General features: G+C 34.1%; 2 protein-coding genes and 1 pseudogene across 2 annotated transcripts; 2 read left to right on the top strand and 1 right to left on the bottom strand.

Moving 5' to 3' along the window:
• Window positions 1–333: 333 nt before the first annotated feature.
• On the top strand, window positions 334–2,564 carry LOC145632966 (LEAF RUST 10 DISEASE-RESISTANCE LOCUS RECEPTOR-LIKE PROTEIN KINASE-like 1.1 pseudogene; annotated as a pseudogene).
• Window positions 2,565–2,822: 258 nt separating this feature from the next.
• Window positions 2,823–3,293, top strand: LOC145632965 (uncharacterized). The gene has a single exon (XM_081685282.1). It carries the CDS (start codon window positions 2,823–2,825, stop codon window positions 3,291–3,293), a length of 471 nt encoding a protein of 156 aa, XP_081541408.1.
• A 4,168-nt stretch (window positions 3,294–7,461) lies between these two features.
• Window positions 7,462–12,992, bottom strand: LOC145632144 (uncharacterized). Its single transcript, XM_081684440.1, has 2 exons — window positions 9,259–12,992; window positions 7,462–8,121 (listed from the first exon to the last, which is right to left on the bottom strand). The coding sequence occupies exons 1-2, from the start codon at window positions 12,191–12,193 to the stop codon at window positions 7,736–7,738; spliced, it is 3,321 nt and encodes a 1,106-aa protein (XP_081540566.1). The 5' UTR covers window positions 12,194–12,992; the 3' UTR covers window positions 7,462–7,735.
• Window positions 12,993–25,934: the final 12,942 nt, after the last annotated feature.

Genomic DNA, 25,934 nt, shown 5'->3' with positions numbered 1-25,934 from the left:
ACAACAACCAAGCTATTACTCTATCAATTCATCCACAACAACATATTTTTGTGCATTCTAAGCAGAAACATACAAGTTAAGCTAGGCTTTGCCTTGTATGAGCCTTAAGTTGTGCATTGGCATGCGTATCCCATCAAACTATCAAAGAGATGCAAGTAATCTAGAGTACTCGTAGTGGAAGTACATTAGTACATCTGTATACCCAAAAAAGATAGCCTTAACCTCATCATTAAGTAGCTAATAAAAATTTCAACCATAGGAAAGCTAAAAGATGGTAGGGAAGTAGCAGTAAAGCAACTGTATGAAAAGAACTTCAGAAGGGTGGAATAGTTCATGAATGAAATTCAGATACTCATGCGTCTAAGACACCAAAACCTTGTAAATCTTTATGGATGCACTTCTCAGCACTACAGGGAGTTACTGCTTGTATATGAGTGTGTGGAAAATGGGACTGTGGCAGATCACCTGTTTGCTGAAAAGGCAAAACCCGGATCACTCACATGGCCCATTCGCCTCAGAATTGCCATTGAAACCAATGGCGGATCCATGTAGTAACAAGGGGTAGCACATGCTACCCCCAGAATTTCGGTATAAATTTATTAATACTGGACATTTATACTAGATGCTTATCAATGTTGCAGTGGTAAGAGAGAATTTACCAAGATTGGTGTTTTGCGGCAAGTTTATCAGCGATTCGAGCCCCACTTCCCCCTATTTTTCCAAATCAATTTTTCCCCTAGACTTTATTTCTTATACCATAATGTGCATGTATAAGTAAAGCATTAATAAGATTAATAGTAATTTAAAAGTAAAGCATTAATAAGATTAATAGTAATTTAAAATAATGCATTACTCTTATTGATAAAGATTTTATTTCATTTTCACAAATCTATATCTATACTTAGTATTTAAAAACACAAACCACAAATTTTTCATATGACACATGGCATCACAAGTCACTCAATACCCCATATGACATATGTCATCTCTCTTAATATTTATGTTTAAGTCTTTATGCATTCTACAACTTGCAAATTCAAGTAAGAAAATGAAGTGTGTTATTTCCACCATAATAAAATAAAATTCAATTAATTAGTACACATTACATAAAGATATAATTTATAATAAAAGTTGTCTTTTTTTTTTACGAGAAAAAAAAAGACAACTTTTATTATAAATTATATCTTTATGTAATCCCCTCATTTAAATATAATTTAAACTAATATATCTTTTCATATCTTACCATCTTCAAGTATATATATCTAAATAAATTTCTTCATCTTCTTTCACAGTTTTTTTTTCTTTTAAGTTTTAGAAATAAAACAATTACTTCATATAAAAGCATACCTGCATATCCCTTCAAAAAAAAAAAAAAAAAAAAAAAAAAAAAAAAAAAAGCAGACCTGCATATGAAAGTAATTAACTCAAATAACCACCCGTGCATTGAACGGGCCAAAAAGCTAGTAATCTATGATGTATGGAGTATTTTATGAACTATAATGATAAATTAGATACGAATAGTTTGTTAAAATAAAAGTACAAGTAAAAATCACTAGTATTAATTTCTAAAAATTGTTAATTTGATTCCTCATACCATTATGTAGGTTTTTTTTTATCGTAATTATTTTTTATAAGTATAATATATCTTAGTAATTGTTGTAAGTTCTCAGCCAAATGTATGCATGTCCAAAATCACATTGTCAATTAATAAGTAGCACAACAATATACTAACATATTGCATTGCATCAATAAAACCACTCAGTTTATTATTTTGCTAATCGTTTTTGTGGGAATTTTTCAATATGAATAGCTAAAATAAAGTCCGGTTTTAATTTTATTTTAAAATTTTCTTAAACAAATACGTGCTCGCTACCCTTACTTGGAAATCCTGGATCCGCCACTGATTGAAACAGCCAGTGCACTTTCATACCTTCATGCTTGTGATATCATACACCGTTGATGCCAAAACTAGAAACATTCTCCTAGACAGCTAGCAGCTTCAAAGTGTTTTTTTTTTTATTTTTTTAACAGAAAGCTTCAGAGTTAGGTTGGCTGATTTCGGACTTTCTAGACTCTTTCCTACTGATGTAACTCATGTCTCAACAGCATCACAGGGAACTCCTGGGTACGTAGACCCGGAGTATCACCAATGTTATCAGCCAACTGATAGAAGTGAGGTTTGCAGCTTCGAGGTTGTTCTCATTGAGGTTATTTCTTCTTTGCCTGCAATTGACTTGGAGAGGAATGGAAGTGAGATCAACTTGTTTAACTATGCGATGAACAGGATTCAAACATGTGCTTTTGATGAGTTGGTAGACCCGCAATTAGGCTTTGCCTCAGACTTCAAGGTTAAGAGGATGACTACTTTGGTGGCAGAGCTCACATTCCAGTGCTTACAACATGACAAGGAATTCAGACCATCTATGGATGAGATATTGGATTCACTAAATAGGATAGAGAGTTCCGATTATGATGCTTTGCAGGCAGAAGAGATGGCTAATGATCCTAGGGAAGTGGTGAAAACACCAAGTAATTGTCCACCACCTTCATATGTAGATTGTTAATGAATATGATTAATATTCATCCCTTTGGTATTCTGTATTCATAATTATGTATCTCTTTGTATTCTATCTCTTGGTATTCTCTTGTAATGTTTCCCCTATTTATACTTGGTTAATGAGAATACCATCTCCAAGGAGATTTGCATAATCTTATATGGTATCAGATTGCCTTGGGCATCTCTCTATCTTCTCTCTTTATCCCTCACCGACCTTTGGCCTTACCGTAGCCTCACATTAGCCTTATCCCTCCTTTCTTCATCCATGGCCGGCGATGATGCAACTCCTCCACCTCCCTCTAACACCTTCCAGCCAGCCTATGCAGTAACAAACATCAAAAATCTGATTAGCATCACCCTTGATCAAGAGGAAGGGCAATACGCAACTTGGGTTGAGCTTTTCCACATTCAAGCTTGTGCTTACAATGTTCTTGACCATATTGATGCCTCCGTCTCTCGGCCGACAGATATTGATGATGCAACATGGACTAGGCTTGACGCTATTGTGAAAGGTTGGATTTATAGTACCATCTCCAAGGACCTTGTTCACACCATCATGAAACAAGGTGCCACCGCTCTTGAATTATGGACCCGACTTGAAGAAGTTTTCCATGACAACAAGCACACTAGGGCCGTGTATTTGGAGGAGAAATTTAACACAATTAGGCTTGAGAATTTCGCTAATATGGCGGATTATATTATTGCAAGGAAATCAAGCTCCTTGCCGATGAATTAAGCAACGTCGACAACCCGATTTCCGATAGGAATATGGTTTTACAGCTAATTTCGGGTCTACCTAAGGGTGAGTACGACACAGTGGCTGCATTGATCTCTCAAACCGATCATACACCGAGTTTTAATAAGGCTCGTTCCATGTTTTGTTGGAGGAAAACCGTATAAACAAACATGAAGAGCATGGACCTCATGCCCTCATCGCTCAACATACTCCCGCCGCCGCCACCTCACTACTGCCGTCACAACCACCCCTTCAGACCGACCAGCAACGTGGTGGTGGTGGTCGTGGTGGTGGGCGGGGTCGGGGCCCCGTGGAAATGCCAGGAACGGGAAAGGTCGTGGCAAAGGGCGAATTTCCACCCCTCACCAACAACCTGCTAGCCCAGCTTATGCGGCCCACCAACATCAGGCCCATCAGTGGAGTTAGGCCCAGCCCGCATGGTCACAGCAAGGGCAGTGGGCTTCACCACCCTGCCCTTACCCCACTAGCCCAATGCCGCAATACCGGGCTCCTCAGCAGTCTTTGTTAGGTCCTCGGCCCACACATAACCAGGCTTTTTATGCTAGCCAGACTCAACCCGGGTATGGTCCACTCATGACACCTACGGAATTCGGTCAAGCTTATAGCTCCATGGGTCTTCAAGTTCCGGATAATGGGTGGTACATGGACACAGGGGCGACTTCTCATATGACTCGTGATGCGGGTAAAATCTCTAAACTGTTTAATTTGAGCATTCCTCAGTTTATTTTAGTTGGCGATGGCAAACGCATTCCAATTCATGGCTACAGGAACACCACTACACCCACACCTACCTCTCCTTTCCACCTCAGAGATGTCCTATATGTTCCTAGCATTATTAAAAACTTAATTTCTGTCAGAAAATTTTGTTGTGATAATAATGTATCTGTTGAGTTTGACCCTCTCGGTTTTTCTGTGAAGGAACTTCTTTCGGGGACAATTCTAGCAAGGTGCAATAGTGTAGGGGATCTCTATCCACTCTCTACAACTTCCGCTTCAAACACTCATCTTTCTCTAGCTGCTATATCTCCTTCAGTTTGGCACCATAGACTTGGACATCCCGGCACACTAGTTTTTTATTTTCTTAGTAAAAATAACTTAATCAAATGTAATAAGGGAACTAGTTCTCAATTTTGCTATTCTTGTCCTCTAGGAAAACATGTACGGCTTCCTTTTAAGTCGTCCTCTTCTGTAACGTTTTCCCCTTTTGATATTATCCATGCGGATTTATGGACTTCTCCCATTACTAGCAAATTGGGTCACAAATATTACTTGGTGTTGCTTGATGATTTTTCACATTTTATTTGGGTTTTTCCAGTAAAATTCAAATCTCAAGTCTATGACACTTTCCTTCATTTCCGAGCATTTGTGGACTCAATTTGAAAAGAATGTTAAATCTTTTCAAAGTGACAATGGTCGAGAATTTGACAATACGCCATTTCACAAATTTTGTGCGGATAATGGCATGGTCTTTCATTTCTCTTGCCCAAATACTTAACGGCAAAGCCGAAAGAATTATACGCACAATCAACAACATGTCTCGAACCATTCTCTTCCAGGCTTCTCTTCCTCCTTCTTTTTGGGTTTATGCTATTCATATGGTAGCCTACATTCTCAATATCCTACCATCCAAAGCTATCAACAACCAAACCCCAACCACAATCCTTTATCGTCGGTTGCCCACATACGATCATCTTCGTATTTTTGGTTGTCTATGTTACCCAAATCTCAGTGCTACCGCTCCACATAAGCTTGCCCCACGATCCACCCCTTGTGTTTTCTTGGGGTTTCCTTCTCATCATCGAGGGTATCTATGCTATGATTTATCAACCAACAAATCCATCATTTCCCGACATGTCACTTTTGTTGAGGATATTTTCCAATTTTCTAACATTCAAAAATTCAAAGAAATGGACTATGGTTTTCTGGATTCTTCTCCATCTCCCATAGTGTCTCCCCTCCTTGTGCAAGCTCAAACCGGCCCAACACAGCAGCACGGCCCAGCTACTACCCCACAAACCACTCGGCCCAACTCTCTCCAACTCCCTCCCAACTCTCCTTCCTTGCGGGTGGGCCGCGTGCAGGCCCAGCAAACAAACTCCCCCCAGCAGCCCAATCTGCCTTCTTCTCCAAATCCCACCCAGCAGCCCACTCCACCAAACTCTCCAAATTCCCCTATTTCACCCTCAATCCAATTTGGATCTTTTCCTCCCACACCTGTTCCCACTCCTCAAACACGGCCAAGTACGATTTCCACCTATCAAATGGATACTCGTGCAAAGCATGGGATTTTCAAACCAAATCCAAAATATAATTGCTCGGCTCAAGCTATTTCTTCTCTTCCTAAAAATCCCAAATTAGCTAAGCTTGACCCGAATTGGAATGCCGCCATGAATGAGGAATATAATGCTCTTGTTAAACAGCAGACTTGGGAACTTGTTCCGAGACCAGAGGGGGTGAACATTATTCGATGCATGTGGCTATTTAAGCACAAATTCAGGGAAAATGGTGACTTGGAGAGGCACAAGGCGAGACTTGTTGTCAATGGCAAATCTCAACAGGTTGGAATTGATTGTGATGAGACTTTTAGTCCGGTGGTTAAACCGGCAACTATTCGTACGGTTTTGAGCATAGCTATGGGACGAAATTGGCCTATTCATCAACTGGATGTCAAAAATGCGTTTCTGCATGGGGATCTCAAAGAAACTGTGTATATGCATCAGCCTCCGGGTTTTGTGGACCCTCGGTTTCCTCATTATGTGTGCCGGCTCAGAAAGTCTTTGTATGGTCTGAAACAGGCTCCTAGGGCGTGGTATCAACGTTTTGCTAATTTTCTCCTTCGGATTGGGTTTGTCTGTGCCAAAAGTGATAACTCACTTTTTATTTTCCGCAATGGCCCGAATGTTGCTTACTTACTTTTGTATGTTGATGACATCGTGCTTACCGCATCCTCAGAGGCTCTTAAGTCCGAGATTATTGGGCTCCTCAAGTCCGAATTTGATATGGCAGACCTTGGCAAACTTCACTATTTTTTGGGCATTTCAGTGACTCGGACCCCTAGTGTGATGTTTCTCTCTCAAGGTTGTTGATAGCTTTGGATGGTAGGATATTGAAAATGTAGGCTACCATATGAATAGCATAAACCCAAAAAGAAGGAGGAAGAGAAGCCTGGAAGAGAATGGTTCGAGACATGTTGTTGATTGTGCGTATAATTCTTTCGGCTTTGCCGTTTTGGGAAGAAGTGTTTGGGCAAGAGAAACGAAATACCATGCCATTATCTGCACAAAATTTGTGAAATGGCGTATTGTCAAATTCTCGACCATTGATCATGCACAGATGTTAAATACTCGTCAGCTGCATCCCCCTTCTCCAATTTCTGCAATGGATAAATGGGACAGTAGATCCACTACACAAAGCAAAGACAAGTAAGTTGATGTTTTATGTATATTAATTTTTGGAAAAACACATTGTTAAGCAATACAAATGATAAAGAGGACCTTTTGGCACCTCAAGCTCTAGGTAGTGTAAAAGTAAAACCATGATCCTCGTACAATGGTTCATATCTGACTACGTACTATGCACATATTTGGAATTTTTGATGTAAGAAATGTATAGAGGAGATTAATCCATATTCTGCACTTCTGCAGTACTACTTCAAATCGCAGTGAACTGTGTTTAGAGCACTCACAGTTATTTGGATAATGCTTCTTGAGAATTGTGTAACACCTTGCAATATCTTAAACTGATGTATCACAAATTTATTATTATGATTTCTCTGTTTTTTTTTTTTTTTTCCTTCTTAGAAAGTAAGTAGTACAGTATGTAACATGTTAGAAATTATAACAGTTTAGACTAGTTGCAAGTTCAATATCATATGTTGCAGATGACTCGACTATGTAGATGACTGAAAGCAGTGTTTTCAGACCGCAAGTAAGTGGTTCAGGAGTCAGGACACAATAGCCTCACACCAGCAGCTTACAGATTAAAAAGATTTTTTGTCAGTTTGGGTAGTGTTAGTGCAGATGCCAACTTGAAGTTCACTAGTAAAGCCATGGAAATTGGCCTCACATATATATGATTTAAGTTACCGCAGGTATATGAAAACGAAAAGGCGATATAGAAATAGAGATTATAGAACTCATAGATCAGCTGAAAGAAGGTAAATTGCAACAGCATTTGATTATTAATCAGGTGACCAAGATAATTTAAGGCCACCATTGAATCATTTATGTGAAGGCTATAATGTTTCTAGAATACAGTGATTCCTATAAGCTCATGTTGATCAGGAGCAGAATAATTATATTTTACCTTACAAAATGGGGGAAAGAAAATTTATATATAGAATATACATGAAGATTAGTTAATCTCTAATAACAATATTAATTAGAAAGAAGAATTAGCCACATTACTGCATGTGTAAGTGTTCAGACTGCATTTTCCTTGAGAGGTATATCATGATCATGAAATGAAGGAGAATCTGACTTCTCGTTTTGTTGATTCGATTCAATTAGCATCAACACAACTTCCCTCATAGATGGCCGGTCGAAAGGAGACATGTTAGTGCAGAGTAAAGCAAGTTTCATGACAGTTAACATATGATCAACAATTGCTTGGTCTTGTAGATTTAATCGATCATCAAGTATCCCAGGCGTTAATGAATTAGATCGGATATAACTTTTGGCCCAATTAACTAGGTCGCCTCCCTGTTCTATTGGCTGTACAGGGGTTCTTCCAGTTAGCAATTCCAAAAGAACTACTCCATAGCTGTAGATGTCGCACTTTTCTGTAACCTTCATGGTGTATGCATACTCTGCAAGGACATAAAAAAACCATATTGAGAAAATTAATTCTGCTATACTTGCATTTTTCCCAATAGAAGCCATAACTCAGTAGAATTAGATCAAAATGTAATCCTCATTGACTGGCGATGCAATTACTGGCCTTAGATATTCATGTTATTACAGTATATCAGTCTTAAATATGCTTCTAACCTTACCATACAAAGTAAATACTCCTGTCCCAAGGATATATAATACATAGTACCGTATTTTGTCCGAGGGCTAAGTTAACATAACCTGTGTAACAAGTTTTTGCTCTCTACCTAATATCTAGACCTAGCAACCTGATTTTTTATCTCATAGAAGAGCCTACATTATTTTTTTTAGTATGATTTTTCAGAAATTTATAAGGAGTAATTTTGATTATGATCAAATCTTAGCTTTATATCCACCACGTCTAAAACAGTTTACTTGATTAATTCAAGTTCAATAGAATGAAATCATCAAGATGTAACTATTTTCAGTCAAATTAAGAGGCTCAGTAAATTGCATATTGAGTCAATAGACGAGTTAAGTTTAAAATATCCTAAGGAACTGTGTAGAAAATTACCAGTTCTGCATTTCTGCATGTCCAACTACAGCTGGAAAACAAATCAATGAACAAAGAACAAGGGCTGTTCTTTAAAAATTAAATGACACATCAAAGCAACATTATAATTTCATCCGATTATTTCACATTAATTGCTTGCAAGGCATTCCATAATATATGATAGACACTCATCACAACTTACGCAATTCTTAACAGCAAGTCAAGACCATTTTCGTCACTAATGAACATATTATAGGCAAATCGTTTTCCAAGAGAAGAAGATAATATCCTAGAATGAATCACCGAAAATTTGTGGAGGGGGTGCCGACAAAGTTGTTATGGCTATCGTTCATTTTATACATTCGCTAAAGGTTAATAGCATTTGCCAGATGATGAAATAACAAGTACACAAATGAGAATTGAAAATGGAAAAAGGAAAGTAACCAATTATTTAGGTTTACCAAAGATAATAAGAATTTTTGCAATTTACCATTCAGAAAAGTAAAAATTAGAGGTTTACCAAAGAGAATTTCCCAAAAACTTATAATTCGAATATGTCCAAGTCACATAAAAATCTTACCAGGGGCAATATATCCGTATGATCCAGCAACTGCAGAAACTGATTTTGATTGTGGCATGTCAACAACCTTTGCCAAGCCAAAATCACCAACATGTGCTTCAAACTTATCATCTAGTAGGATATTGTTGGACTTGATATCACGGTGAATAATCCTCGGTTTGCAGTCATGGTGTAAATACGCTAGACCTTGAGCAGAACCAAGTGCAATTGAGAACCGAGTAGGCCAATCCAAGCTACATGAAGACCCATGAAGAACCTCGCCTAGGCTGCCCCTTGACATGTACTCATACAGCAGCAGATTTGAACCCTGGTTATAGCAAAACCCATAAAGCTTCACTATATTTCGATGTCTAATCTTTCCAAGAGTCAATATCTCTGCTCGGAAGCTGTTCTCAATGTTGTTCCCCTCCCTATTAGAAGCTAGTCTCTTGACAGCAATTGTCAATCCTGTATGCATTACTGCCTTATAAACCGTGCCACAAGCACCCTTTCCAATAACATAGCTCTCATGAAAATTGCTTGTTGCCACAATGAGATCATGGAAAGTGAAGCCTTCCTTTGGAGGAAAGTAAATATCTGAGACTGAAGAATCATCACCATTCTCTTCCACAGAAGCCACGGTTTCAACAGGCCGGCGCATGTAAAACAATATAACTACAATAAGAATGAGTGAAATGCCACCTACAGTAACTGCAATTATAGTAACAGTTTTTCCCTGAGAAGATTCAGCATTTTTTTGGGGCAGAAACGGATGAAATGCTGATGTATCGTTGCAGGCTGAAGCAAGAGGCTGGCCACAAAGATCCTTATTTCCAAGAAAGCTGCTCAATTCCATGGTCTGGAACAATGGTATTGACGGTATTGGCCCTGTTAAGTCATTATACGAGAAGTTTACACCCAACAAGCTAGAAAGATCTCCAAATGTGCTTGGAATTTCACCAGTCAGGTGGTTGTTATTCAGGTAAAGATATTCCAGAAGAATAAGATTTCCAAGTTCTGACGGGATTGTCCCAGACAGATTATTATAGCTAAGATTCATAGCAATCTGCAAGCTTGAAAGAGATCCCAGAGACGATGGTATCCGACCAGACAATGAGTTTCCACCCATCTGCAGCTCAGTTAAGCGAGTAAGATTGCCCAGTACAGCAGGAATATTTCCAGAAAACTTATTTTCTGAAAGCATGAGAAGTTCCAGCTGCAAAAGGGTCCCCAGTTCATCTGGCAGATTACCTTCAAAGCTGTTAAAGCTAAGGTCAAGCCGCTGAAGCTTCTTGCAGTTAATGATATCAATCGGGATACTCCCTGTAAGAAAATTGGATGAGATGTTAAAAGTCACCAGCTGAGACAAATTACCAATCTCTTTCGGCAACCACAAGACAAAATTATTGCTTGCAAGATCCAGTCGCTGCAATTTATTACAATTTCCAACTTCAGGGGGAATAGGACCACTAAACTTGTTCTGTCCAAGCTCAATGGCAGAGAGGTTCTTCAATTGGCACAATTCTGAAGGAAAGCTCCCTGTCAGCTTATTTCGAACCAAACGAAGCTGTACCAAGGATGGGCAGTTTAAAACGCCCATTGGAATATTCCCATAAAGCTTATTCGACTCAAGATTCAACAATATCAAATTAGAATGACGGCATAGAAATGGTGGAATCCTCCCTGTCAACATATTTGCTGAAAAATCAACAACCCAGAGTGGGCTGTATATCCCAAGCCCTCGAGGGATGGTACCAGTAAGCTCGTTGTCGAACAGCTGAAGTTGAATCATCCGATTTAAGTATTGAAAGCCGATTGGAATAGGACCAGTGAGATGATTGATTGAAAGATCCAGCTTTGTCAAGTTCTTCAAGGAAGTCAACTCATTTGGTATAAAACCAGTAAGCTGGTTCTGGAAAAGATACAGAAGTGTCAGATTCTTTATGTTGCCAAAATCAGCTGGAATCTCCCCTGTCAATAAATTCTCAGAAAAATCGATTTCGGATGCTAAAGATAGATTCCCTATTTCCCTTGGAATGGTTCCATTGAGCTGATTCCTATAGAGGTATAATCTTTTAAGAAACTTGAGGTTCCCAATTTCTGCAGGGATTTCCCCAACAAGATTGTTCTGGTATAAAGCAAGTGTTTCAAGATTAGTACAATTCCCAATCTCTTTCGGAATATTACCCGAAAGTTGATTACCCCAAAGAATCACTTCAGTCAGCTTAGTAAGCTTCCCAATCTCCTTAGGTATATTCCCAACAAGCTGATTTTGTGCCAGTCCAAGATATTCCAAATTTTCACATCTGCCAATCTCAGCAGGCAAGGTTCCACTGATCGACGTTTGCCCAGCACGAAACTTTTGCAACTGTTTCAGATTCCCAAGCGACCGAGGCAATGGACCACTAATCCTATTGGTGTATGCCACAAATTCAACCAACGACGAAAGGTTCCCAAACTCATCAGGAATGGGACCAGACAACAGATTATTGCACAGATTCAGGTATTGCAAAGAAGACAAACTACCCAATGAAGCAGGGATTGAACCTTCAAACTGATTATTGTTCAAAGAAACAGACTGTAACAAGGAGCAATTCCCTAACTCATGTGGTATACTCCCACCCAATGAATTGAAAGAAACATCAAGATAAGTGAGGTGGGTTAAACAGCCAATACTCGGTCCTAACAAACCCGAAAGATTCATCATTGTAAGATCAAGAGATACTACAACAGGCTGGTAAGTACTGTTGGAACAGGTCACACCTATCCATTTACAAGGTGTTTGATCACTATGATTCCAATTACTCAGATTATTGTATTTATCATTAAGTCCATTTCTCAGTTCTAACAGACAAAAACCCTCAGAATTCAACCCTTCAGACAAGTAAATTACATGGGCAATAACAATGAGAAATCCCCAAACCCAAAATTTATGTGATTTAGAAAACATTGGCATTCTAAAAACCCTTTATTCATACAAAAATTGCTAACATAACCCTTTTCCCTCCTTCAATTCTAACAACCTAATAGTAATCAATATCACAAGTTAAAGAACAATGATGGGTGCAACATAATCCGAAAAATCGAAAACCCGAAAACAAGATACAAGAAAGGATCAAGAGAAGGCTACAAGCATACCTCTAAGGCCATTATTTGTAAAGAAGAAGTAGGAGAGGCAAGAAAACCACCATGAATGAGAGCTGATATAAGGAGGAAAAATACAACCACAATTGCAACCCATTAAGCATAAACACATAAATTCAACTTTTCCCAAGATTTGTGGGAATCATATAATTGATGAAATAAAGGCAAAATTAGAGCTGAAAAAGAGAAAAAGAAATGAAAAATAATATGGGGTTTTTCTTCTTTTCCCAAGGTAAAGATATAGTAACCTTTTAAGAAGCAAAAAAGACACTCAAAATGCAATGAATGAAGGGATTTTATTGTGTGATCCCACCAAATAAAAATAAAATAAGATGAATGAAATCTGGGTCAAAATGAAAAATTATGGTGAAAAATCTTTAGGAAAATCGAAGAGGATGGATGAAAGGTCTTAGATGAAGCTTTAATGGCCGACAAAGCATGCTTTCACCTTCCTTGGCTTCTCTATCAGCAGCTTCTTCTCTTCCTCTTTTTTAGTGCTGATTGATGAGAAGATAGCTGAGAAAGCTAGAAAGGTTATACTAACTTTTTGGGAAGTAAAATACAAGTAGCTTTTTAGAGTAGATTCTTTTTTAATTAAAGGAAATACCCCCATTACTTTATGAGATTAAACTAATAATGCTACTTATCTAACTTTGGGTGTTACCCCGGCGGCGGCCCCGAGTATTAGCTCCGGACTTGAAATTGACTCCGTTTACATCATGATTATCCGTCGTTAAGAATGGCAATATTTAATGTAATCTAACATGATTATGGCCATTATGCAATATGTAATAGGTCGAATTTAGGGATAGAGAAATTAGAACCTGACAAGTTGACACAACATGAACACATATTATTTTGTCATATGATGTAATTATTTTTCATCCTACATTTTCAATACTACTCCGTATTTTAAAAAAAAAACTTTTTCAGATAATATATTTTCTAAGTACAATCATAAGTGAAAAGTAAAAACATAGAGGACTAAGGGTCTGTTCTCATTGACTAAACTCAGCTGAATAGGAGCTGAACTGAGCTGAACTGAACTGAGCTGAACTGAACTGAACTGAGCTGAGCTGAACTGAACTGAATTGAATTTTAACGTAAGAGAACAGACCCTAAATAGATGAGATTTGCTTGGGTTTGGATCCTCTAGAGTTGAACTCTATAGAGTTCAATAAATTTAGACCTTCCACAAAAGATCAATGGCTAAGGGCCTGTTCCGATTGACTGAACTCAGCTGAACTGAACTGAACTGAGCTGAACTGAACTGAACTGAACTGAACAAAACTTATTAATTAGTGATTTTTAACTACGGATTAGTGATCTTTGATTATTTATTGATTATTTATTGATTATTTATTACTATACATATGTGTATATACAAATGTACATATTAAAATATTTACGAAAAATATACTATATAATTATAATTATAAAATGTATGGAAAATATATTATAAAATGTATGGAAAATATATTAAAAACTTGAAACCTCTAAACATTTTAAACACATATACTATTTATTATTATTATTATTTATTGATGATTATTATTATTAGTATTTTATTTCAATTATTATTTTTATTATTATTATTATTATTATTATTATTATTATTATTATTGTTTTTGTTGTTGTTGTCGTTGTAATAAGAGCTTAAAAGAATGAAATTTGGCTTTATATCATTAGCAATATCATTAGACATAAATTAAGAGCTGAGCTGAACTGAACTGAACTGAACTGAGCTGAACTGCTGAACTGAACTGAACTGAATTTCAACGGAACAGAACAGGCCCTAATATTCATCTTGCATGCATTTCAAAATAAAAAATAAAGTTCAATAAAAATAATTAAAAACTCTCACAACTCTACAACTCTATAATTTTCAAACTCTAGAGGATCTCAACTTGATTTTATTATATCGATCAACAAAAATCATGATTTTAACGGTTATTTTGAAATTTAGATAAGCGAATATAATAATAAATTATTTTTTTTATAGATTTTCTTATATTATTTAGGCAAAAATTATTTAACATGAAAAATTTGTAAATGGATAAATTATGCTAAAAGGAAATACAACAAATAATAAAGAATGAAGTTTGTATGTACAACATTTTTCTATTTATGAATTTGATTAGATTGTGCACTATTTAGTATTTACTAATGCATGATTATTAAGGGTTTGTTCTGATTGACTGAAGTGAGCTAAACTGAACTTATTGGAGCTTAACTGAACTGAAATATATTGAATATTTTATGAAAGAAGAAAATTAAGATAAGAATTGAACTGAACTTATTAGAGTTAAACTGAACTTATTGAAGCTGAACTGAACTAAACTAAACTGGAAATAAGCTGAAAAGAACAAGCCATAACTCGTGTAATTACTTATTTGTAGTAAAGATTATCAGAACTTGATATTTTTAAATCACTTATCTAGGTAAATTATATATAATTACAAATAACTACGTGTTTTCTTATATTTTAAGAATAACTTTAAAAGCTATTAAAAAAAAGAATAATTTTAAAATTTTCCTTAAAATATTAATAAAATAAGAACTTCAGAAGGAATTGAAGGGCGTAATATTTTAATGCAAACTAGGTTAAATCCCGTGTCATGCACGGTCATAATTAAATTTTACAACAAAATTTATAAAGAATGGTGTTAATTCAACAAATTTATCCAAAAAAAATATATTTGTAACAAAATAATAGTCTCTAATTAAAGATATTGATGGTCAAAGTTGTGTCTCAACAAATGTGCAAATTCAACCATAACTTATAAAAAAACGGAGGAGCATAATATAATAAAATGATTTTGTTCAGTTGTTCTTATAAACGTTATGTATATTTGTAAGATTTATACAAAGTATCCTACCAAAATTATTATTCCTATTTTTAATTAAAATAAATTTTAAGTCGGAGGAAAAAAATTATAATAATATTATGATAATCTTGGATGATGATATATGTCAATACCTTAATTTTAAACTATGTTAGTATATTTGTAACTAAAAGATTTATAGTATATAAAATATATGTTGAAAAATAATAAAAAAAAAAATTTAAATTGAGTATGATTGGATTAAATGTGTTGTCAAAATGGAAATAAGTATTATGGTAGGTTATAAAATGGAAGTCATTAAAATTTGACAAAAAAAAATTAAAAAAAAAAAAAAGGAAAGATAAAAAGGCGGGAAAATTTTTTATAACATCGTGACAAATGTCACTTTAGGTTCGCTTTTAGTATAGGTTAATTGATTGATTGATACTTTACGGCTAGGTTTAGCAAAACATGTTATTCTATTAATGAAGATCCGTTTGTCTACAGGATTAGGACACGTCTGCATTAATCTAATTATAATACAAAGTATTTTATAAAAGTGGGATTCCTTAAAGACCAGCTTAATTACATGTCCGATAGAAGAACCTAAACTCCCATTATAATACCACTTCTAACTTTTTACAAGTATAATTAAACAATTAATGTTATTTAATTCTCTACAAATCAGATCATATCATTTAACAAATGCACAAAATCAATGGGCCTGCCCTGCTATAATTTATCTGCAATTATTAATTGAATTGAGAGTTGTAAATGTTGGACAATGTTCAATTTATGTTTCGTCATGCATTTTGTAATAAGTTCATGTCATTGATGTCATATACTTTCTCCTTTGTTTTTTGATGGCAACGTTCGATTTATAGGTGATTTGATTTTGGCACATTTATTGTGAAAGCACATAATTTAGGGTATGTTTTCATTGACTGAACTCAATTGAATTGAACTGAACTGAACTGAACTGAACTAAACTGAGTTGAACTGAGCTAAACTGAGCTAAAATGAACTGAACTGAACTGAATATTTTATAAGAGAAGGAAATTTGGAGCTGAACTGAAATGAACTGAACTGAACTGAACTGAACTGAACTGAGCTGAACTGAACAGAACTGAACTGAGCTGAGCTGAACTGAACTGAACTGAACTGAACTGAATTTCAACGTAAGAGAACAGACCCTTAGTTAATCTGATCAAGTGAATTTTTAGAGTTGGTGAGTACGTAGTGGAAGAAAATTAAAGATGTGTTTTAAATTTTGATCTTTAATTTATTTTAAAAGCATAGAGTAATTTAAAATCAATAAAAATAAGTTTTAATCAATAAAAGTACTTCGAGTTTGAAAAAAAATACTTCTAGTTTAGTAAAAACTAATTTAGGTTCATAAAAATAATATCAAGTTAATAATAACATGAGTAGATATGTATTTACAAACAAAACTACCAAAAGTACGATGTTATATAAATAAGCGATATGATATCATATGCCTAAATATTTTTCATTTTCTAAAGGGATTATATGATCGTATTTCATATTCAAGGTTTATTCTAAAATTTCATTAAAGATCTAGGCATCACCCGGGCACAAAACTATCACTAATATATAAAGTCGGTGTTGCCTTTGATGTTTTGATGATAACACAAGTCAAACTTATGATTGGACTAATGTCTTGATAAGTTGTGTACTTTGATAAGTCAAGTTGCAGAGCTATTCAAGACAAAGGAACTAGAGCTTGAGAAACTGAAGATTAGTTGCAGTGTTCCTTTGAAGGAACATAAGCTTCGGAGTAGAAGCAGGAGAATGAAGACTCGGAGCAGAGACATCCTAAGAGAAATTATAAAGTCTAAAGTATTCTATATTTTAGGTTATATGTAAGTGAAACTAATTTGAAGTTGGATGCTTAGTAGAATGCGATTAAAATTTGTTTTAGATATAACTTAAAGATTGCTAAATTATGGGTAAGTTTTTTTTTTTTGAAAATATCTTTTTCTGATTTGTTATTCAAATTAATATCTTTTATTTTCAGAAAAAAAAAATGTCTTTCAAAAGCTGTTCAATTGATTCCCTTAACCGTACTTGCGCTAGTGGTGATTGATTAAGTCCTCCACTAAACGAGGAAATTGCTTCTAAGTGGTTCAACATGCCCTGATTTTTAGGACATGTTTGAAGCACTGGAAGTAGTGGAGAGTGGTGGTGTTGATATGCAGCAGTAGTGGCGTAAGTGGAGGAAGTTATGGAGTTTTAATTAAGCTAAGTTTTTCTATAAATACCTAAGTTGTTTTCTAGAAAAACTCACCCTTGCTTAATCACATTTTCTATCTTCTTTGTTTTCAAAAAGAGTCAAGAGTCGCTATCTATTTTAGTTGATAACTTTCTTATTTTCCTTCATTAGACGACGTACTATTTCTTTCAAGAGTTGTAATTGGGGATTGGGAGTTTGACTGAACTCTAGAGAAGTCAATCGAGAAAGAGTGAGAAGAGAAAGAGAAGAGAATAGCAGTAGGCTGAGGGACTTGCTACTGGCAACTCCAAGTTCGTTGAGGAACTTGGAGATAGAATCTTTAGCTTGTAATAGGTTGATTGCCCTATTCTAGTAAAAAATCTTTCCAAAAATTCCAAGTGGTCGTGGTTTTTCTTCTTTTTAGGGTTAAGAAGTTTTCCATGCTAAAATCTCTTTGTGTGACTTTAATTTCCTTTAGCTTAGTTTTTATAATTCCACAAAAATGTGGCTAATTCCTTTCATACTACAAGCCAGTCTCGCAGCCAGACCACAAAAGAGTGACACTTAGCATTCAAGTTATTCGCCATGTGGCACACCACGTAAGCGAAAATTTAGGTATATTATGACACATATGATACTAACTAAGTGAATTTTTGGATAGATTAAATTTTTTATAGAGTTTCATTGTCAATATACATCTAATATTTCATAATAAATCATAAGTTTTAATAAATATCGTATAACTCAGCTCAATTCTATTTTCATCCTAAAATTTGTTTTGAAAAGTACTTTTAACTAAGATCCATTTATAATATATTAATTTATTTTTAAAAATAATAGTGAATATTAGTACAAAATACTTTTAATAAAATCAATTTGAAGTTAATAATAACATAGATATATTTAATATATTAAAATATAGAGAATATGTAAAAATAAGTTCTAATCAGTAAAAATAATTTTAGTTTGCTAAAAAAAAAAACTTTCATTTCAGTGTAAAAATAGTTTTAATTCTATAAAAAAAATTTCAAGTCAATAATAATATAGATTATTATTTACAAACAAAATTTCAAAAATTCAAAAGGGATTATAGAACCGTATTTAACATTCAAGCCAAAAAAATTTATCTTAAAATTTTATCAACAATTTGGGCACCGCCAAGACACAAAACTGTTCTATTTTTAAAGTCAAGCCATCTTGTTTAATTTTTGATTTGGTAAACCCTTCTATGTACTTCTACTCTTCTAGAAGTAATAATCATAATTCTAGTCTTCTAAAAGTAATAATCATTACACTACTTTTTTTTAAAAAAATTTCTACATCCACGTCATCTATCCAACTTAGAGCAAGTTTAGCCCCAAGTCTTAAGACTTGGGGTGACATCATGATTTTGAGTCTTAAGACATATATATGATTAAGACTTTTCCCATTTTTCTTCAAAAATCTCAAGCAAGTCTCAAGTTGAGAGTTGAGTCTTCCAAGACTCAACTTAAGACTTGAGATTGGGACCTACTTCACCCACCTCACTTTTATTTTTATTATCCCTTTTATTTATTTTTACACTTTTCTACATATAATATGTCAAATATTTAAGTCTTAGGGCTAAAGTGATAAATTTATGTAAGTCTTAACAAGAATTTGATGACATCATTTTCAATGGAGACCACAAAAAATGATGTCACATTCAAGACTTGGGGCTAAACTTGCTCTTAAATATGAGTTTTTTGTGTAAAACAAAATCGCTAATACTATTAGCGGTTTATATGAGTAAAAAAATCACCATATTAAAAATTGTGGGTTAAATCGTTATACCACTAATTGAGAATTAGTGGTTACGGTTTTGCTCTAAACTAGGAAAAAAATACTACCTCCGCTTCGGATTACTCGCAACAGTTTCCTAAAATGGCTGCTTCACATTACTCGCAACAAATTATTTTCTTTCCTTTTTTAAGTAAGTTTTTGACCATAAAATGACAATTTTACCCTTACTTTTTTTTTATAAACATCCTAATTAAATTATAAGTTTGTTCTTATTACCTTAATCTCTAAGGTTAATTAATTTCACCTTATCACCATATTCATCCTAATTCATTCCCCTCCATCTACATCCAACATCTTCTTTCATAAGTTTTCTCTCTCTTCCTTCATAATCACCACCTTCAATGACAACCTCCACCTTCAATGGAAACCACCACCATCACCACCGCCACTACCACCGACCACCACCACCAACATCTTCAATGGAAACCACCACCTACATCACCGCCTTTGTTTTCTCTCTCTTCCTTTGCCTTTTGTTTCCTCATTTGGCTATGAAACCCAAATTCGAAGGTTTTTTTGTCAAATTTAACCATCAAAACTCTAGATCTAGAGTTTTGATGGTTAAATTTGACCAATTAATGTTGTAATCGATGATAGAGAAGGGTTTGTGGGTTCGTGGTAAGTTTGTTCGTGGTTGCTAGATTCGTGGGTTCCGGTGGCGTCGTGGGTTCGTGGGTTGGTGGTGGGTTTTCAAGGATTTTCGTGTTGGTGGATTCAAGATTGTGTGGTTTCACTTGGTTGGTGGTGGTGGTGGTGGTGGTGGGTTCTACGGTTTTCGTGGTTGTGTGGGTTTTCAAGGATGGTATGGTGGGTTGCGACGGCTGGGTTTTGATCAGTTCGTGGTGGTGCTGGGGTGCGTCGGTGTTGGCTGTATTGTGGTGTCGGGTTCGTCGATTTCAGTGGTGGGTGGTTTTGGTGATGCTGAGTAGTGGTGGTGGGTGGTTTCGGTGATCCTGGGGTGGTGGTGGGTGGCTTGGGTTGCTGCTTGGTGGTGTGGGTGGTGGTGGGGTATTTAATTTAATTAAGGTTAAATTTGTTTTTCCTTTTTTTTTATTGGATTAATAGTTAAACATATACCCTTATATTTCCATAATCAAGCTTTCAATCTTTTGCCTCGGCCTCCGCAAACATGTCCTTTGTTGCGAGTAACATGAAGCGGAGGTAGTATATATTTCAAGAGGTTGGACGACGACGTGGACGGTATATACTATGTAGCTATCTATCTATTAACTTATACTAAAAGCGAATAACTAATGACACTTGTCATGACCTTGTGGAAAAAATTTTCCGCCTTTTTCGTTTTTTTTTTCCTTTTTTTTTTTGGCAAAATGTGTAAGTAAAGTTAATAAACTATTTACATCTTAAGATATTTTCTTTCCAATTTGACAATCATATGTATTGCATTTATACCCAAAAGAAATATTTCTACATATCTTTCATATACTTTACATTTTGTAATATTATTATTGTCAAAAATATTTAACCGTGCATTGCACGGGATTTTAACCTAGTTTTAATAAAAAGTAGAGCAATTGAGAAATGTTGAGTCTTTTAACCATATCTATGAAAATCAATCGTATTTTTTAAATATAAAGACTTAAAAGGACAATCAAGGCTCAGCAAATTTATTAGAGAAGAAGAAGAAAACCGTTATTAATAACTTCAAGTTGATTTTAAATTATGGTAACAAAAAACCTAGTAGTACTAGATAATAGATCTTTGAATTAGGTGTTATAAATAAGGATTAAAATGTTGACAAATATTGTTGACTCGACAGTCATCTCATCTCGATGTGATCTGTAAATATTCGTTCTTTGATCTCCAACAACAGTTTCATCCTTCCTCCGCCTTTCCTTTCACACAAATTACTCGTACTATCAGTATCGGTGTCGCACCGTCGCAATATTATACTCCTACTAGTAATATATTCCGTACCACATTACTTTGTAATATTAAAATAACGTTGTTATAGAAACAACTCAATTAAGAGCAGGAGAACTTGTTAATTTTAAGTAACCATCCCACATTCCCACCCCATACATGACATATTAAATTAGAGCACTTACATCAGTGAGCATTTTTTTGCTCATGAGCAAAAATGGGGAGCAAATTTGTTAAAAATGGTTCCGTCCCCATCAATAAGCATTTTGCATTTCTGATTTTGCTCATCCTATGAGCAAATTTGAGGATGAACAGTAACTACGTGGGACCCAGCAACTCTCCAATGTCCTTGTCAGCTTCTTCCTCCAATCAGCAAATATTACCGTTTTTAAACGATAATTAATTTAAAACGGATATTTTGGCCGATTTATAATTTAAAAAAAAAAAATCATCAACGGTTATATTTTTTTTCCTCTACAAATAGAGATCCATTTTGACATATTTTGGTATAATTTCAAAAATCACAAAAACACTATATTATTCTTACTCCTATTTCTAGTGAGATTTATAATTTATAATTGTTTAGCGATTAAAATTTCAATATTATTAATTAATATTTAATAATTGTATTAAGTTAAATAATAGTATAATTGTAATTAGCAGCACTAAAACTTCATTTATTCAAAACATAATTAATAATAATTTGGTGATGTGTAAGAGAGAGAAATGTTGGTGGGGTATGTGAAAAAGTTGGAGAGAGATTGATGAGCGTTTTTTTTTTTTTTTTGCTCACTAGTGGGATAAAATTTGCTCACAAAAAATGCTCAACTTAAAATAATCTGGTTTAATTTAATCAAAAGTTATTCAGTTTATAATTGATTTGTAAGGATAAAATGATCTAATATGATTAAACCCTATACGACTAAATTTGGCCTGATCCGAATCTAACAAATGATTTAAATTGACACCTCTAATTAATACAAGTATTAGGTGCAACCGTGGAGATATACGAGCCTAAGAGACTATTTAAAACTTACATTATGCTCAACTATAAATTACTATTCAAACAAAATTGCATGTGTAGTTAAGAACATCGTCATGAAAATAAATTATCTCGACCTTAGTATTTCACTTAAGTGGTTTCGTTCACACGGTTTTCTTGTGAGAAATGTAATAGAAACACTCATTCAAACCAATTAAATTATGCATAAAACCATGATACTTTCATGCATGTGCTGGCTAATTGTTGGTCATGTTTAATAAATTGCCTAATTGTTTTCATTGTATATATACCGTAAAAATTAAAACAACCTACTTAATCTTATCTTGAAGTATGATAAAATTCAAAGCTCTAATTTTCCATCCACCAAACATCTCAAACATGTGATCTAGCTAGCTAGTGGCTAGTTGACTATATGCACAAGTTGTGATGCTATCTTCATGAAAAGGATAATTCATGCCATCCCAACTTACTCAATAGCCTTTATCTACTAGAATTTAAGTCATCCACTTACCCTAAAAAAAAAAAAAAAAGAAGCTATTGTATCTCTCATTTTGAACGTACTCCTATCAATGACCCCCTTTCCCACAAAGTATTGGGTGATAGATATAATATGTCTTGTATTAAAAAATTGATACTCCTTTATTTTAAAATAAATTTCCCAATCAATTAATTGATATATTTATCAACACGCTATTTTGACCATTTATATCTGTAAGTGTCAATTATTATAAATTGTAAAAAGTTGATATTCAAAAGGAATACATTAATTAAGGCAATCCAACAAGTACGCACATGGCACATGACACATGACGAATATTTTATCTATAAAGCATTAACAAAAATTAAAGTGGTGTACTCGTATATAAACAGTGTAAAAGTCAAATTGGAGCACTTCTTTAGAAATAGAGGGAATATATAATGTTTAATAACTTATTCTCCCTCTATGTTTGCTTAAGTGCTCCACTTTAACTGGAAATGTATGCCAATGAAGAACTTTGACCAATTATATACTTCGTATCTAACTATCAATAAGTATAAATTATAACAATTTAATATTAATAAACTATTTATAGTGAGACAATTTTCAACAATAACTTATAAGACTATGTTTTTGTCTTATAAAAATCATTAATATTAGGAGAAAGGTGCAAAAGTCTCCATGGAATACTTACAAAAAAGGTAAAGGGAGTCTAAAATTTTCAAAAACTTATATAAAATATCTTAAAACTTATTATATCTAAATTTAAAAGTCGAGATTTTCAAAAACTTATATAATAAAATGTCTAATTAATTATTATATATGTCTCATTGCGAGTTTAGACTCACATTATAGTATAATACCCTCTCCTCATTTTTTTATTGTGTTATTCCTCTATTCCACAAATATTACAACATGTAGAGTTTTATTGTTTCAACCAACAAATTTAAACAATATAAAATATTATTTTTAAAAAGTATACATTGTGATAAACTCAACAAAGTTTGTACCATGTTTATGATTATGAATTGAAGAAACTTTATACATAATGTAAAGTTAGCACATTGCAATACTTATAGAACAGAAAAAGTATAATTAAAATTCTAGAATGTAGAAAGTGGGTGAGTGACATAGTTGGAATAGTAGGGAAAGACAAGATGGAGGCCAAACTCTTCTCATACGACAAAAGAACAAAGATAGGGATGGGACGCAATAGTTGGAAGTAAACGATGTGTCATGTGAATAAACAGGTTATTTGAGACAAAGACGAGAAACAAGTTGATGGGTTTTGACACTATTGAATTCATTGAATCAATTGTTAGTTAATGGCAATGCAAATGATTACAATTAAGAAATTCGTTGCTTAAATCATAGTGGATGCAATGCAATGGCCTACAAAGTATCTATGCTTTTACAACTATCCAATTATTTGACTTTTTTTTCTCTTCCTGATTTATGGTTTATGTGGGCTTTGCGTTTGGCTTGCGATAATGAAAGATATGTTTGGTGCATCTACATTTTTACAAGTTCTCGTTGTTTTGGACTGAAATTTTTAGAACTGAATTATTTTAAGACGACCTGAATTGAATTGAAGTGAAACTATCAAAACTGAACTGAACTACACTAAATCAGAAGTGCCTAAACATTAAATAACACATGTACGCTGTGTAACGGGGCGAGACTTTATTTAAAGCCCCGATTTAGCCTAAAATCCAAGGATCAAACCCGACCCTTAACATATATGGGGTAGGCTCTTAAAGGGTCATAATTTAATTCTTTTGAAAAAGGCTGGTCCAACTGTTAAAAGTTTAGAATTCTTATAAAATGGAACTAAAAAGAAATTTAAAAGGCAAAAAATTATCGCGAAGCGGCAAAATTGTCGTTCCACGACAAAATTGACGTTGCGCGGCAGTTTGATAGTTCACAATTTTCAAAATTTTCATAACTTTTGATCTGTAACTTGGAATAAAGCATATAATATGTCGTTGGAAAGCACCAGAAATCTAGAAGTCTACTTTCAAATCAAGTTAGAATTAGGTCAAAATAATTTGTAGATTTCAAATCCGATATGCACCCCGACAAAATACCGGTGAAATATTACTCATCATCGGATTTGAGTTTGGAAGACACGATTAGGGTCTACAGACTACAGTAGCCTCATTTTCCTACTTTTCCTTATTCTCTTTGTTTTCGTACGCTATCTTCTCGACTCCTATCTTTCTTGTGTCATAGTCTAACCTCGAAGGCCAAGATTTCTAACCTTATGTTTTGTTGTTTCTAACAATGGTCTAACTTTTGACCCAAGTCATGCATGGTCCAACTTTAAATCAAGCCTTGTAAAGTCCTTGACCCAACAAGCTAAGCTCACTTTTTAAAACTTTAATAAAGAGCCCTTTTCAAAATGAAATACTACGTAAGTTTTTCAATTTCAAAAGGCTCAATCCAATCCAAGGTCTTAGGGCCACTAATTTTTGCAAAGTCCAAGTTCATAGTTCCTTAAGTCCATTTCAAAGTCAAGGCCCGAGTTTACTATCCTATTTCATGTTAGCTACTATGCATGTTTTTATTGGTTTTATATTATGATCACCTTTATTTATTGAAGAAACTGGTATTTAGATGCCATAACCAAAAAGACAAAATGGACATGTCTAATAAAGTGATCACGAGTTCACGACAATTAATAATTTTATAAGTGTAATAAAATTCATCCAACTTAATATAATTTCATCTGATATTCACTTATCTAAACTTATATTATCTTATCTGAACTTATCTGAACTTATTAAAACTTATTTTAGTTGTAATTTGTATTTGAGTAGCCCTTATCATAAGATTCATAACTAGTTTTTCAAAGTGAACTTATCTAAAATTAACTGAACTTATTACAACTAAAATAAGTGAAAATAAGGTGAACAAACAAAGAGCCTAGTTTGGAATGAATTGAATAATTGTATGCCTATCTCTTCAAATCTATACCGTAATATATAGTAACTCAAACTAATAATGCGACATATTACACTCTCCTTTAATTTTTTCCCTAATTTTTAAAACATTTATAATGAAATTATTTGTCTTACCATTCATAAGGAAATTTTGTATTTTAGCACCCACAAATAACCCATTTTAAAAATCCACCAATAAAAAAATTTACTTTAAGATACCACCCAAAAAAAAAAAAAAAAAAAAAAAAAAAAAAAAGACTTCACAACCATTTAACACTTTCCGTTAAGAAAACCGTTAAATTAAATTATTGATAAATATAATAAAAAAAGTTATATTATAAAACTTTACATTAACCTACTTGTATCTAAC

The sequence above is a fragment of the Chenopodium album genome, chromosome 5 (genome assembly GCF_948465745.1).
Source record: "Chenopodium album chromosome 5, dcCheAlbu1.1, whole genome shotgun sequence".
NCBI classification, from domain to species: Eukaryota; Viridiplantae; Streptophyta; class Magnoliopsida; order Caryophyllales; family Amaranthaceae; genus Chenopodium; species Chenopodium album.
The sequence above is the reverse complement of the archived record's forward strand: the minus strand, read 5'-3'. Positions and strand labels throughout refer to the sequence as shown.